The sequence below is a fragment of the Nelumbo lutea genome, chromosome 6 (assembly GCF_056320005.1).
Source record: "Nelumbo lutea isolate HS-2025 chromosome 6, American lotus-T2T, whole genome shotgun sequence".
In the NCBI taxonomy this organism is placed as follows: Eukaryota; Viridiplantae; Streptophyta; class Magnoliopsida; order Proteales; family Nelumbonaceae; genus Nelumbo; species Nelumbo lutea.
Window position 1 is genome coordinate 18,426,094 of NC_142689.1, and position 15,613 is coordinate 18,441,706.

A 15,613-nucleotide genomic window follows, 5' to 3' on the forward strand; every position below is an offset into this window, starting at 1 on the left:
AATGACCAATATTATCCCTTAATATACCCATTTCGAACCCTAACATCAATGTCCCTTTCAAACGGGAAATGGCTCCTCTTGTTGCTAGTTCATCCTGCGCCATTCATCCTCTTCTCCTTAATTTTTCTTGGATGATCACAGCTCCACTGTGATGATGGCACTGACGATGGACGTGAATGATGCCAACCCGCTCAATATGTTGGCGAATGGTTAGAGTATTGTCAATACGAACATCAATTGAGTAGAAGAACTCTAATATTTGCCCTAGAAGATTTTATACGTTCATCGAACTGATGAAGCAATTTTCTAAACAGCTAATGTTCATTCTCGAGTTTTGAATGTATTGTGTTCCTAACCCGGTCTGGTCCCCCAAACTCTGCACCTGATCGTTTCATCAACGAAAAAGTGAGAGATTTTTAAAAAATATGGCCAATGCAGGTCTCGAACCTGCGACCTTCGCGTTATTAGCACGACGCTCTAACCAGCTGAGCTAATAGGCCAGACGATACTTTCCTACGTTTAAAATTCTTTTATAGTTATTATTATTATTATTAAACAATAATTACACAGCGGCGAGAAAATCCCACACGTTAAATCTCATTATTCAACTCCGTTTATACATACAGAAAAAACTAAGCAGACCTATGAAGGTGTACAGAAATAGAAGACTGCACCAAAGATTCAAGAAGCCAACCATGAATTTTTTTTTTTTTTTCCTTTGGATATGCTGATTGCAATGTAACAATGCCTTCAATTATTGCTACCAACCCAATGGACGATAAACCTGGCCCACGTAATATTACTGGCTAAATAACCGCTCGATGACGCCTAATGCGCATTCACCAGGGAACACAGATATAGTTTAAACTTTAAAGAGCAGCAACAGACAGCAGAACTCATCAGTCGAGAGGTAGAGTGGCCTGAGACGTCGTATGAGACGGCAAGCTCAATGGTTTCCCACGGCCCATGGTGAAACCTCGGGTCCCATCAGGCATTCTTGGCCCCCTGGGAGTTTGTTTGGTCGTTGTTGCTTCAGACAGGACGGAGCTAGTTGATTGTGGGGAAGGTGCAAGCAGACCACGCCCGTTGTGACTTTGACAGCGCCCACGGGACTTCCCACGGCCCCTTGCCCACCCTTTCTTTGATCCACTGGAGCTATCTTCAGCCTATCAAACAAAGTATATATCATACTAGTGTATAAGTACTGTCGCCTGTCGCTTTATTAACTAATACGTCCACTTACATTGCTTTCCATGGGATGTTCTATGCTATTAGGCTGAGAGGAGTCTTCAAGTGATTCAGACGGTGGTGCTTCATCCTCTTCTGAGTTCCTATCAGAATGGTCGTAGTCCGGCTTCCTACTTTTTATAATAGATCTTGGCTGGGCATTTCAAGATTGGAAAAAAATAAAATAAAATTTGAGAAGTTTACAATCAATAAATATTAAATAAAGTGCAACTTTTGTTTATTACTCTTACACTGCATTTGTATCATTCTGTATGTCTTTACACTGTACATTTTGTATTTGTACTCTTTCTAAACTGAGCCTAAATCTAAACCAATTTATTTGTCATCAAAAAGGGTGCATCTAGAGTCTTATATGATAGGTGAATATCATTTCGGTTGAAAGAATAATTATATAAATAATTATAAAGACAGCTATTTTATAATTTGTATAGAACAGAGTGTTGGGTAATTAAGAAACAAGAATGTACAAATAATGAGTGTGGCATATGCGTTGTAAAACTAGAAAGGATAAGGTCAGAAATAATTTATTCAAAGGAACCTAGGAATAGGTCTAATAGATGATAAAATGAGAGAAAGTTGACTGAAATTATTTGGCCATGTGCACAGAAGACCATCTGCAACAGTATCAATGAAGTGAATGTAGGAGTAGACGACTTAGGGGCAGACCAAATAGGACTTGGGTAGAAGTAGTAAGAATCGATTTCCGCGTCCATAATTTGAAGGCGGATATGGTAATGAATATAACAGAATGGCGAAACCGTATTCATGTAGTAAGAAATGCTGACTGCATATGGGTGGGACAAGGCTTAGATGATGATCATCTACCATCAAACAATTTCACCATTTATTGAAAAAAAAAAATCTGCATCAAATGGAATATTGATGAATACAAGCAAGCAAGATCGTTTTGGAAATTAAGTAGGCATACCGTGCGTCTATGTAGCAGTCTTACACGAAGGCCTTTTCTCCAGTTCCTCTCATCGTTCAGCTTTTCAACCTGATGAAGATGAGAAGCCCTCAAATCTGTTATAACATGAAGAAACAAGCACAACAGGTCACTTTTCTATGCTGTGTGAGAAAACTTACTGCTTTCTCAGCCTGGTCGACAGTCTCATACTCCACAAGTGCATGCAGCTTTCAAGAGAGAAAAAAGACGGTGAACAAGATAATTGATCAGTCAAAAAAAAAAAAAAAAACCTTTGTTCAGTAGTCGCATGCCTAAATTCAGATGCAAATTGGATCTTGTGGTGTTAAGGTACATACTTTGTTACTGATTAACACATCGCCTTTAGAACGAGAAGTATTTGATTCTTGGGGATGGCATACTCGAATTGTCTTCACACTGTTAATCACATAGGTTGGCTTGTTAATATGCATTGAGGATTCCTTGGTAAGTACGTAGAATGCTAAAAGGAATTCTGTGATCGGGGGATATCCAACCTTCCAACCACACCAAATATCTTTTCAAGGTTTTGGTGAGAGTAATCTTCAGGTAAATTCTCAACAGCGACTGTTCGACACTGCAATTTTAGAAGAAAAATGCTCTGGGTCACACAAAGAATTGGTGCATGGGTATGAAATGCAGGAGTTGTCTTCCATTAAATAACCTGCAATTCCTCTTTTTCTCTCTCTGTGAAAAGGTGCTTCCGTCTAATCCTCTTTCCATCATCGCTCACAACCTTCAAAACATGAGAAATAGGGAGAAGAAAAAAACAGAAAAGGAAACAAAAGTCATAGAGATACTAGAATAAACTAACACCTATTACTTTATTGGTCCAAGTAACAGAAAAATTTTGAGAAAACCTTACAAGCTTTGAAGAGCCTCGGAGTGCTTGGACGAGCAAATGATTGTTACTGACAAGAGACTTTATTTTCTTTGAAGATGCAATAATGGATATTGGAACTGTTACAATACAATTTATTAAAGAAAAGTTGTTTAGTTTAAAACCCCATAAAACCATTCCTAATGATTTTTCTAAAAGAGATCAGACCTTTTATCTCATTAAATGATTAACTCCTTACCATAGCCTTCAGGATCTTTATTTGTATGTTTCGCCAGCATATCACTTGCAATCAAACTCATGTCGCTGAATTGGTACTCTACCTGTTACACTTCCAAGCCATCTTTTAGCAGATACATGAAGTGCATCCAAAGTTCAAATGTGGAGTCCAAACAAGGAACAAGAAGATGAAGACATAATAGAAAAAGCTCTGTTACCAACATGGAAACCCAACGCTAAGGAACTAGAACATATGATTGGTTGAAATCATGATACCAAAATAGAAAACTGAAACCTAAAAGCCCATCATTTTTTCTCTCTAACAACCTAAAAAAATCCATCATGAAATGGTATACTTGCATGAAATAATCTAACTCAGATACACACTTCTGTTGTTGCAAAGAGTGGAGATAATGAAGCAAGGCAACCACAATTTGGAATCTCAATATCAAGAGGTTCATGACAAGATTAAAAACTCTGGTCCTTCATGTATTCGAGAAGAAACTGCAAAGTTGAAGCCTTGATCTTAATAACATAATGGTTGTGCTTGGTTGCACATAATATGAAGATAATATGAAATGATTCTCTTGGAAAATGATATATGATAAAAAAATAAAAAAGAAATCGGTCATATTCCTAATTTTCAACAAGCCTGAATATGAGTTGAGAGGACCAATGTCCTATTTGTAAAATGACTTAAGGAAAATTAAAAGGAATCTTATTTTCCCATAATTCGTTTTCCACAGCCATTTTACGTGCAACCGAAAACCATGAAACAACAATTTTCAAGATGCTATTCATTTTCCTTAATTTTACATGCACCCACATAGTATCAAACCGAAAAATAAAAAAGGTTGGTGTTTTAGATGCCTATTAGATCAGACGTCATGGAACAAGAAAATTTTAATTTTTAGTTTATGCATGAATACTATGATATTAGACTTCTTTTCAATTTTGACAAGATTAAGATCACAGCCACATGCAAGAAAGCTTCCCATAAATAAAGGAAACATTTCAAGAGATGGATGGAATTGTTTCATTTTATGAGATTAGTTAAAAATAGAAAAAAGAAAAAGAAAAAGAAAAATAAATGATATAAAAAATAGAGTAGTCATTTTAGGATTTCATTCAACTAAGCCATTTCTAATTTCTATTAATGTACAGTAATGGTTCCTTCATATGAAGAACCTACGTGCTCAAATACAAATCCAGATTAAAATGAAATTATATCAAACCATGTCGCCTCTAAATGCACTCTAAAACAATAAACCTCTGAAAACGTTTTAAAAGATCTTGCAGAAGATTAAGAAGCACCCATCTACACCACACAATTTGATCACCGAGTAAAATAAAAGTAATAATAAGTAATAATAATTTCCCTAACAATGGTTTCGTGAAATCTCCAATCAAGTTCAGGCCTGTGATCCATTTGCTTTCCTTTCCATGTCCTTTCTTATTGGTAGTAATTCGTCCCATGTAAACAAGAAAGGATAATCTAATCAAACCCAATTCAAAAATCTTAAATTATTGGCAAAACAAAAATATCTGCAAGTTATGTAACGAAATCGAAATAAGAAACTAAAAACCAAATCAAATAATCACACAGATAACGATATATATCAATCTAAGAACGACGATCATAACCAGAAAGACTAGAGAACGGACCTGTTTAATGATCTTCTGCCGGAGATCATCACTGAGGAAATTCTTCGAAGAGTTGGGCACCGTGACATTCGAATTGGCAACATATTGGACCGGTTCTTGCTCTGCAATGTAAAACCAATCGGAGCCGCTGCTCCCACCGAGAAAGGGAAAGAAGGGGTAGAAATAACCGGTAATGGGCATCTGGGTCTGTGATCTTGGGACGAATTCAGGTGCCTGGGCATTGAATTTGAAAGAAACAGGCGTATCATTCACCTTTTCTTCTGTGGACTCTTCGGGCTCTCTCCGTTGCTGTGCGTGTGCCATTATGTTTCTCTGGCTGGCCGCTCCTCCTTGCTAGCTTCCTTGGAATATTTGCTTATAATTTCTGCTTCTTACAATTTCTCTCCTTGTCTCTCTGTGAGTGGGTGGTGGGAGTGTCGTTCGTTTGTCTTCTCCTGGCGTTGTTGTAACTACCTTCGATATTGAATCCACATTCCCCGCCCAAATGCGGGCATCCTTGTTCCATCTAAAGGAAGAACCTATCGACTCATTTTCATTACACACGACCGAAGCTGGTGGATTGGGTTTGACCGGATTTGTAAGGTTGGGTTTTGCTCGGGACATTTTAGTCATTTAAAAAAAAAAACTTCAATCCATTTTTTTATTACCCAAAAATACGATTTCCTTCTTTCTCATCTGGTCCAGCTTTTTTTCGGGCGAAGTTAGAGAATGGTGATCACTCGTCAGATAATAATAGGTGTAACGTGTACGGGTCCCTCCGAACCCGAAATTGGAACTTCAGCATTTCAACCCAGAGCATCCACCATGAATAACCACCTAAAACTAATAGAAGTCATCCCAAAAATCAATAATAGAGATGGAGAAACATGGCTTTGCTACATGATGAAGAACTCGGATTAAGTTTCAGAAAATCTACCTTGCTCAACCGTCCTTACAGCCACCATGTACTGTACTGAGAATATTTCCGTTCTCTGTATATTTTTATTTAGGGATAAGTAGGCTGTATTCCTCCTCACAAATCTGAAATTACAGGTACCTCTTAGTCTTGACATCAAATCCCCGGTTAGAATTCATTCCACCTCTAGCGTGGAGCTAAGATTTATAGGGGTGAACTAAACGGGTTTTGTTTATGGGGATCTAAATATTCCTAATGCACATATGCTAGTGGCTGTGAATATGGTGAACACCATTTCGTGAGGACTGAATCCCCCATCTCCTACATAAAACTACTAGGAAATAGAGTAACGGTGCTAAAAATTATCAGATGGCAAACACTCTCCATGGGAGTCCCAATTGTCTCCCACAAAACATATCTCACTGTGTATTGGAAACATCTCTCGTATTTGTCATGGGAAAATGTATTGTGGATGCACATTCTATGGGGAACCAATGTGATGGGAAACCAGATTTGCTCCTCACACCAACCTTGCATAGCACTTTCAGCCATGCATTCATGTGAACATCGTCCATGATCATACTTGTATGTTGTCATTCATAGGGTGATGTTATCAATGTACGGCTGCAATGTGCTGTGAGGTTGGTATGAGGAGTAAATCCAGTTTCTTCCATGGGTGGGTAAGGATTTCAATGGCAAAACGGTATAAAATATAAATTCCAAATTGATTTGGTTGAAATTTTAATAGATTTATATAAAATTATCATAAATTTATAAAACTATATATATATATATATATATACATGTATGTATGTATAATTTTAATACTATAAAATAATATTATATGTATCATAAAATTTTCATATTTGCATATTTGATTTAGTGGTTAAATACATATTTGAACCACGCTTAAATGAATCAGATTTGAATTCAAGGGTGTAACTACAAATTGATATGGCGGCTTGGTAAGTTCTTTGGCTAATTGCAGTAGAGATATAAGATAAAAATAAATAAAAATAAAAACTAAGGTTGCAACTGAGATCGAATTAACTTGAATTGAGTTGGGAAAGTTGAAATTCAAATTAGGGTTTAGGTTGAAAAAAATATGAATCTAACTTGACTTCTAAATTGGGTTAGGGTTGAGGCCCGGGCAATTGACCCAACCCAAATTTGACATAATATTTATATTTGTATTTATGAAACTATATGCATCTATTAGTATATCCATAAACAATTTTAAATTTAGGCTCAGTTTATAAAGATTATAAATACAAATATCTACCGTATATAAATAGAAAATAATACAAAATATAAGATTTTACACTCTATAAATTTGTATTTGTACTCCTTCCAAATTGAGGCTAATATATTTTTATTATTTTATATGTATTTATATACATATTTGTACTTTGTACTTTGTAAGCTCTAATTACGGGGAAAGCATATTGGAGGATAATGAAAGAGACTATATATGGATCAAGATAATCAAGGTATTTTCCATAACAAATGATCGCCAAATTGAGTAGAATGTGGGGATCCAGCCCCTCTGATTGTATCAATTAGGGGCGTTCGGTTTTTGGATTTTGAGAGGGGAGAAAGTTGGTTAATGGAATTGTGAATCCTAATGGCAAAAAAAATCATATTCTTTTTTGTCTGATTTATGTAGAAACTAAGGAAAGTTTATTTTCTTAAGCATCACTTACCTAGATAAGTGATACCTATCTCACAGGTGGAAATTTTATTTTATTTACCCATCCTAGAAAAGTTGTTAATACTTAGATGTGACAAAAATACCCCTTTTAATAATAAATTTTTTATGACTAAAATAATTATTATATTGTTTACTTAAAAAAAATAAAAAAAAATGGATAAATGCACTTCTTTCAGAAAAACATTTACCCGGTGCACTACTTACCCTGATAAATAACTTAACGGGGACTTGGTGTTAAAGCTTATAATTTATTTAGGATTAGCGGGTAAAAATCGGCTCGGGTTGGGTTGAGAATAGTTATAAACTTTGAAATGACCCGAGCCCACTGTTGTTCAAATTCTTCGAATGGAATTTTTATATAGTTTTCTGTTATTGCTGCTACCTGGAAACATCAAAATAGTTGAATCTGGTTATTCGAAACTTAAGAACCACACCCGACCCGAAAACCGGTTGCAAGAAAGAAGCTTAGTCAAAGTTCATGGCTCTGTAGGGATGGATCCAAATGAAGTTATGAAGAAGAGAAATCAGCCCTTAGATGCATTTCTGTGGCCCCAACATTTTACGTCGGAAAAAAAAAAAAAAAATTTCATCCAATTAAAGGTTGAGAATTCCCTTCTCCATCAGGCTACTACAACGACAGTACGACGTACGCGCTGTGAGATTTATATTTATTTCTGTTGGAAAATCGGAAGGGCTCTTCTTTCATATTCGTTATTCGTCTTCACCAATTAATTCAGAGTTCAGTTGAGCCTTCTATCCTAATCCTAACTTCCAAAATGCAGATGGAATTCAGGCTACCGATGAGTATGCAGACCGATTCGTGTCTGCAACTCGCTAAGTACGCCGGGTTAAAGGAGGCCAATAGCAACTCCAATTTTGTCTTCTCTCCCTTTTCCATCTACCTCGGTTTGAGCCTTGTGGGTTGCGGATCCAGTGGTCGAACATTGTCACAGATGTTATCATTCCTCAAGTCCCAGAACATCGATCATCTCCAACAGGTTGGCCGCCAACTCGTCGATTCCGTCAAAGGACCTCTCGTCAATGGAGGCCCCAGCCTCTATTTCGTCAACGGCGTTTGGATTGAAAAATCTGTTAATCTAAAACCTACATTCAAAGATATTGTTAATATAGTATATAAAGCAGAAGCCGAGACCGTCGATTTCTTGAATAAGGTGAGCTTGACTCTCTCTCTCTCTCTCTCTCTCTCTCTCTCTCTCTCTCTCTCTCTCTCCGATGCAGAACCCATTTCAGCTTGAAGAATCATACTGATCACTTTGCCTTCCACCACAACGTGAAGCCCCTGGAGGTGACAGTGGATGTGAATACACGGGTGGAAAAGGAAACAAATGGGCTAATCAAGAATGTCCTCCCTCACGACTCCATTGGTAGAGATACAAGACTTTTGCTAGCAAATGCACTCTATTTCAAAGGAGAATGGAAAGAGCGCTTTGATAAATCGAAAACTAAGGTGTCTGAATTCTATCTGCTTGATGGAAGCAAGGTCCAGGTTCCCTTCATGACTAGCGAGTCTGATCAATTTGCTTGCTCCTGCGATGGCTTCAAAGTACTCAGACTTCCTTACAAGCAAGGAGACGATTACCGCACATGCTTTTCTATGTATATCTTCCTTCCCGATCAGAGAGATGGACTTCGTAATTTGATCGAGAAGGTGGCTTCCGATCCAGGATTTATGGATCGCCATCTCCCTGTTAAACAAATCCAAGTAAGAGATTTCTGGATCCCCAAGTTCAAGATCTCATTTGGCTTTGAAGCTTCAAGGATCCTTAAGGGATTAGAATTACCGTTGCCTTTTGATGAGAACGAAGCAGAGCTAACTGACATGCTAATAAGCCCGTCGTCGGATGGTCGTAACCTTTACGTTTCAGGATCTTACCATAAATGTTTCATCGAAATTGATGAAGCAGGAGCCGAGGCTACTGCTGCTAGTACTGCTACTGTAGTTCAGCCATTTTACCTTCCCACCCCCATAGATTTTGTAGCAGATCATTCATTCATGTTTATGGTGAGAGATGATCTGAGTGGAGTGATGCTGTTCATGGGGCATCTCATTAATCCCTCTGCATTCGGTAATTAATATTTTCTTATTATCTCCACTGTTGCATTTATGATTAAGAGATACTAATTCTTAACAGCAGGTGGGAAAAGCAAGAGTTGAAAAATCTTTAATTAGAAATGTATTAAAAGAATCTTCTTCTTGAAAATTCCAATTTCTGTACTTGAGAGTTCAGAATTTGGGTCTATATGAATCCCGATTTCCTCCTCACACCCACCTCGCCAGTCGCGCGCCTCACAGCAATTGCAGCTGTGCATTGAAAACATCTCCCCATTAATCAAAACATACAAGTATGGAGATGTTTCTCATGTCTTCAACTTTTGATGGTGATCAGGCGTAGGGGTGTAAGCGAGAGGAGACTACTCAATGGCCATCTCGAGCCTGGCTCGCTTAATGCTCGAACTCAATTTGTTAACAATCGAATTCAGCTTCTTAGGTGGTGTTTTTTGTACCATGCATTGTCGATTTCTCAAAATTTGTTGATTTTCTAGAATTTGGCAATATTGTTTGTTTGTTTGGTTCCAAGCCAATTTCTGAAAAAATTGAAAATATTTTTTGTTTGGATGTGTTTATCAACAGTGATTTCTTTTGTATTCATTCTCCATCCACATTAGGTGCCATGTCATCATCCATGAAAAAAGTAAAGGGGAATCGTTATATTGGAAGTGTGGCAATTCCTCATACTAGCCCGATTTCTGTAATCGATTTTGGACTGATTTGTCAAAATTTGTTGAAAACAGCCAACCAAACAACAGATTCATCACTGATTCCTGAATCACTGATGTGGCTCCGGCGTGGCAGTGATTTCTGAGAAATCGACAATAGTGCCAAACATCACCATAATATCCAAATGGAGTGGGCTGCAAGCCTACTCGAGCTAATCTAGTCTAATTAGTACTCTATTATGTTGAGTATCTGTATCGCCTCAAGGTCAAGTTTAGAGCTCCAAAGTTTTGAGACAAGTCGAGCTCATATAACCCAATACTCAACTCAGCTTGATTACACCCTATTATCATTAGACACAGTCTTCATCCAATGTAGTAATGTCACTTAAGGTTTTAGACCTTCGAAGTTCATTGACAGTCTTATGCCTCAAGGCTAAGGACAAGCAAGCACAACTGAAACACCTAGCCTCAACTGCTTTCTATAAAGGCTACACTTTTATACCATGGAAACTGGAATTATGTTCACCAGGTTTTTCATCTTCAGCTCTCCGGTGAGAAGCAAAGAGAGATGAGAGGAAGATTTTACTATTTACCTTGATAGACAAGAGAGGGAAATTTTACATTGAAAAAGAATTAAATATATAAAGTTTTAGATTGATAGAGTTGGGACCTTCTCCATTGATAATCTGTCTAATGGTTCGTGCTGGATTCAAAAGACTGGGAGAGTTGGGACCTTCTCCACTGATAATCTGTCTAATGGTTCGTGCTGGATTCAAAAGACTGGGAGAGTTGGGACCTTCTCCATTTATAGAGGGAGATTAGAGTCGGTCAGTCCACCTATAATAACTTTATAGGTCAAGAACCAAATTGAATGATGACTTGAAATTTCCCAAGAAAAGCATCTGGAAATTAATGATCCAGATGGATATAATTAATAACCATGAATTGGGTTAAATTTTTTGGTCTATAGAAAGGGAACCATGCTGTACGCAGTAGAGCATTTGGCAGTCAAGAAAAGACATGTAGAGAAAATCAGTGTAACAAAAAATGGGAATGTTGAGATGGTTCAGTAGGGAAGTTATGAATTAGCATCTTTCCTCTTGTTCTCTCTAGTTGTGATTCTCTCACATTAGAAGGGAGGATTTGAAATTTGAAGTAGATTGTCTTGTTTTTGTTCTAATACAGAACAAAGTAATCATTCATGTAACAGTGATGGTTCATGCTCTTCACATTTTTATCTTTGAGAGATGAGAGTTGGGTTTTCATCCCACTTCATCATACCTCCATCAATGTTGGTGATTCCATTCTCTCAGTGAACTTGTTCACAGGGTTTTCTTTTTATATAGATTCAAATGTCTTAATTTTGAAATTTTGAATAATGAAGGGTAAAATAGACTTTTGAATCTTTCTATCAACAGATGCTAACTATTGTCAATTGTCAAAAAACCTTAAGGGTATTTTAAGTATTTTTTTAAACAATAGGGCAAGTGTTAATTCATTTGCTAATACTAAGAGGTAGTTTAAGTATTTTACCTTTTAGGAACCTATAGTAGCCACAATAGGCAATGTTTAAAATTTTGACATCATACCCTCGATACAAGGCATATTGTATCATATTTTAGAAAAACAGATATGGAGAATGGTAAGAAATGGGGTATTGCCCCATATAGATAGCATATCAAGTGAGTATCAAAAGCATATCAGTGGTGTATTGACTGATACACTACCATACCGATGTCATATACTCATATTGATGGATACATTGCAAATTCATAAGGTTCGGTTTGGAAGGAGTACAAATACAAATGTGTAGTGCAAATACATACAAAATACAAGGTTTGGGATTCTACATATTTGTATTTATACTCCTTTCAAACTGAGCCTAAAGGGCAGAAATGGGAAAAAAAAACATAAGAAAAAAGTCTTATGAGCGGGAATGGGAAATGTTTTTGTTTTTAGCTGAAATTTGGAGGTAACGGTCATTTTGTTAGCTCCACGCGGGCTGAGGGGAGATAGCATGTGGGAGGACATGCGGTGGATTTTCATTGTTTCGGACATTTTTGGGGTGCCAAGCCGTGGGGAACATATTCGAACTTAATTTGGAAATGGGGCTTGTTGTCATAGAGGCTTCTGTCTCTCAAAAGAAGCCTTCTCCCCAAAAGCCTCTAAAATAACAAACCCCATTCCCAAATTAAGCTGCATTTGGTTGCACTGCAATCTTATTTGTACTAGTATAAATGCATGGGAGTGCAACCCAAAAGAACACAAATTCTGATTAAATTTCATTTTATTTCACTTCTTATTTTACTTCATTTGTACTACAATCAAGCAAAATAAGGCAAATTTTAAAACAAAAATAAATCAAAATTTGCACTCAAATCATTTGCACTACTATAATTTTGCATCAATTCAAATTTATTTCCACCCCAACCGCAACTAAATACAGCCTTAAGTTCAAATTTGCACCCAAACGCTTGGCGCCCCAAAAATGTCCCTCACAATGAATTCCGCCGCATGCGGCATGTCCTCTCCCCCCAGCCCGTGAGGAGCTAACGAAACGACCGTTAGCTCCAAATTTCACCCAAAAACGAAAATGTTTCCCATTCCCGGTCATAATCTCTCAGTCCACGCCAACGGCCAACCCGTCCTCTCTGTTCCCCGTTACTCTCCACTGGTCGCCATCCCTTCTTTCATATTTTGAATACTTCCGTCCATCCCTCTCTCTTCTCTTCTCTTGTACATACAGCCTTAGAGAAAGAAGCAAACAAATCGAAACAGCAGAGAAGGCTACAAAGTGAAAACAAGAGCAAATGGTAAACTAAAGACACCAGACATGTGGCAGACTCAAAGGCCTCATCTTTTCCTTCCTCTGCTTCTTCTGTTTCTCTTCTCCCTCCCATTGAAGCCCTCTACATCAACAAGAACCGAAGCCCAAGCTCTGGTCAGGTGGAAGAACAGTTTAGCTTTCTCTGATGCTCTCAACCCTTGTTCCCTCACCAATATCAAATGCTTCTGCAATCGAGACGGCATCATCTGCAACAAAGCCAGAAGCGTCACCGAGATAAAACTCCCTAGTTCCAGTCTCAACGGGACACTCGACCAACTCAGTTCCGCGTCGCCAATGTCGCCCGCTTTGATCTCAACGACAACTCTATCGATTGAGCACTTCCCTTCTGTGTTTTTGTATTGAAAAAATAATAATAAATAAACTCAACAAAACAGATCGAACATGTGAGGGAAGAGACGAGATGAGAGGGATGGAGAGTACCTCCGGTGTGTCTGCCGAAATGGTCGTCGGCGCCGGATTTCTCACCAAGCTCAGATGGAGGAGGTGGTCATCGCGGGATGTTCCTAATAGAAGGTCGAAGGTCGGGATGTGCTGTGGGGTATTGTGCGTGGGATGTCTTTGGGGGAGTCAGCATATTCGAACTCTCCCAAATTGTGAGATATACAAAAAAATACAAAAAGCAAATGTCAATAATCAAAGTTTGGTAACGATTTCTCAAGACTACAAAAATATTACGAAAGTAGGTATATTTTTCTAATTTTTCTCATAATTTATTGTGATTTCTTGCGTTTTTCTATTTGAATTATTGAGTGGTTAAGGTGCAAGAATCTTGGTCATCGGGTAAGGCACCGTAGGGATCGATCCAGATCAAGTTATGAAGTCCTACGACAGTACCACCACCACCACCACTACGCGCTTTCTCTTGGTAAATCGGAAGGGCCCTTCATTGTTATTCCATGTCCTCAGTGTTCAGCCTTTCTAGCTTCAGGAACTCTTACCAGTCGAGGTTCCAAGTGGAGGTCAGGCGACCGATGAATGTATAAACCGATTCATGTCTGAAATTCGCCAAGTGCTCCACCTTAGACGAGGCCAACAACTCCAATTTTGTCTTCTCTCCCTTTTCCATCCACCTCGGTTTGAGCCTTGTAGGTTTCGGATCCAGCGGTCGAACATTGGCACAGATATTATCATTCCTCAAGTCCCAGAACATCGATCATCTCCAACAGGTTGGCCGTCAACTCATCGATTCCGTCAAAGGACCTCTCACCAGTGGAGGCCCCCATTTCTCTTTCATCAACTGCGTTTGGGTTGAAAAATCTGTTGTTAATTCGGTATATAAAGCAGAAGCTGAGGCCGTCGATTTCGTGAATAAGGTGAGGTTGTACTCTCTCTTTCTCTCTCTATTTCAGTTTTCTTTTAGAAATTTTAATCCTTTCTTCTTAACCTTTGAACAAAAACTGAAGAAGCATCATCTGCTGATCCATCATTTCAAGTTTCAGCGCATTAACTTTTTTATTATTTTCTTGTAGCCCCTTGAGGTGACGGAGAATGTGAGTATGGGTAGAAGAGGAAACAAATGGGCTAACTCTATTGTTAGAGATACAAGAATTGTGCTTGCAAATACACTCTATTTCAAAGGAGAATGGAAAAAAGCACTTTGATAAATCGAAAACTGAGGTCTCTGAATTCTATCTGCTTGATGGAAGCACGACCCAAGTTCCCTTCATGACTAGCGAGTCTGATCAATTTGCTTGTTCATACAATGGCTTCAAAGTACTCAGACTTCCTTACAAGCAAGGAGACGATAATAGCAGATGCTTTTCCATGTATTGATCGCCATCTCCCTGTCAGACAAATCCAAGTAAAAGACTTCCGGATCCCAAAGTTCAAGATCTCATTCGGCTTTGAAGCTTCAAAAGTCCTCAAGGAACTAGGACTAGTGCTGTCTTTTGACAAGAACGAAGCAGAACTGACTCAGATGCTAACAGGTCAACTGGAAGGTGGTAATCTTTTCGTTTCAGGAGCTTATCATAAATGTTTCGTCGAAATTGATGAAGCAGGAACTGACGCTGCTGCTGGCACAGCTATTCTAATTCAGCAACAATGCCTTTCCTTCCCCATAGATTTCGTAGCAGATCATCCATTCATGTTTGTGGTGAGAGATGATCTGAGTGGAGCGGTGCTGTTCATGGGGCATGTCATCAATCCCTCTGTTGTTGGCAATTAATAATTTCTTGTATTTTTACTGTTGTAATGATGATTAAGAGTTCTTAACGGGTGACGGTGTGAGTGAAGAAAGAGTTGAAAAACAAAATTCAATTGAAATGAAATGAAAGAATCTTTTGAAATATAGAACTTGAAAATTCCAATTTCTGTACCAATAGGATTTTGGTTGCATTGATCAAGCTCGCATCTTCGCCCCACAACGTTGAACAGCACATTCCCGCTGATGATGTCATCGTCAGACATGTTCCCAATGACGCAGATCCAAACTTGCGTTCACCAAGAAATTGATGTTCTTTTTTCTAAATTTACGCGCATATCAGGAAAATTTATTGTCTTGGTAT

At 38.2% G+C, this 15,613-nt stretch overlaps 2 protein-coding genes, 1 non-coding gene and 1 pseudogene across 4 annotated transcripts; 2 read left to right on the plus strand and 2 right to left on the minus strand.

Annotated features, from left to right (window-relative positions):
- Window positions 1-426: 426 nt before the first annotated feature.
- On the minus strand, window positions 427-500 carry TRNAI-AAU (transfer RNA isoleucine (anticodon AAU)). Its single transcript has one exon. It is a non-coding gene; the product is annotated as a tRNA-Ile (tRNA).
- A 74-nt stretch (window positions 501-574) lies between these two features.
- Window positions 575-5,460, minus strand: LOC148847695 (la-related protein 6C-like). Its single transcript, XM_088950465.1, has 10 exons — window positions 4,914-5,460; window positions 3,271-3,352; window positions 3,057-3,151; window positions 2,856-2,927; window positions 2,689-2,768; window positions 2,512-2,590; window positions 2,335-2,382; window positions 2,177-2,245; window positions 1,244-1,381; window positions 575-1,166 (listed from the first exon to the last, which is right to left on the minus strand). The coding sequence occupies exons 1-10, from the start codon at window positions 5,214-5,216 to the stop codon at window positions 900-902; spliced, it is 1,233 nt and encodes a 410-aa protein (XP_088806591.1). The 5' UTR covers window positions 5,217-5,460; the 3' UTR covers window positions 575-899.
- A 2,743-nt stretch (window positions 5,461-8,203) lies between these two features.
- LOC148847696 (serpin-ZX-like) lies at window positions 8,204-9,630 on the plus strand. Its single transcript, XM_088952046.1, has 2 exons — window positions 8,204-8,691; window positions 8,817-9,630. Exons 1-2 carry the CDS (start codon window positions 8,296-8,298, stop codon window positions 9,612-9,614), a joined length of 1,194 nt encoding a protein of 397 aa, XP_088808172.1. The 5' UTR covers window positions 8,204-8,295; the 3' UTR covers window positions 9,615-9,630.
- Window positions 9,631-13,545: 3,915 nt separating this feature from the next.
- Window positions 13,546-15,398, plus strand: LOC148847697 (serpin-ZXA-like; annotated as a pseudogene). Its single transcript, XR_016101055.1, has 3 exons — window positions 13,546-13,644; window positions 14,273-14,419; window positions 14,576-15,398. The product of XR_016101055.1 is annotated as a serpin-ZXA-like (transcript).
- The last annotated feature ends 215 nt before the right edge of the window (window positions 15,399-15,613 follow it).

Coding starts and splice junctions, on each gene's coding strand:
- LOC148847696 (XM_088952046.1), top strand. CDS start 8,296: ATGCAGATGGAATTCAGGCTACCGATGAGTATGCAGACCGATTCGTGT. Junction 8,692..8,816: donor CCGTCGATTTCTTGAATAAG/GTGAGCTTGACT, acceptor CACAACGTGAAG/CCCCTGGAGGTGACAGTGGA.
- LOC148847695 (XM_088950465.1), bottom strand. CDS start 5,216: ATGGCACACGCACAGCAACGGAGAGAGCCCGAAGAGTCCACAGAAGAA. Junction 2,246..2,334: donor TCGACCAGGCTGAGAAAGCA/GTAAGTTTTCTC, acceptor CATCTTCATCAG/GTTGAAAAGCTGAACGATGA. Junction 1,382..2,176: donor GACTGCTACATAGACGCACG/GTATGCCTACTT, acceptor TGAAATGCCCAG/CCAAGATCTATTATAAAAAG.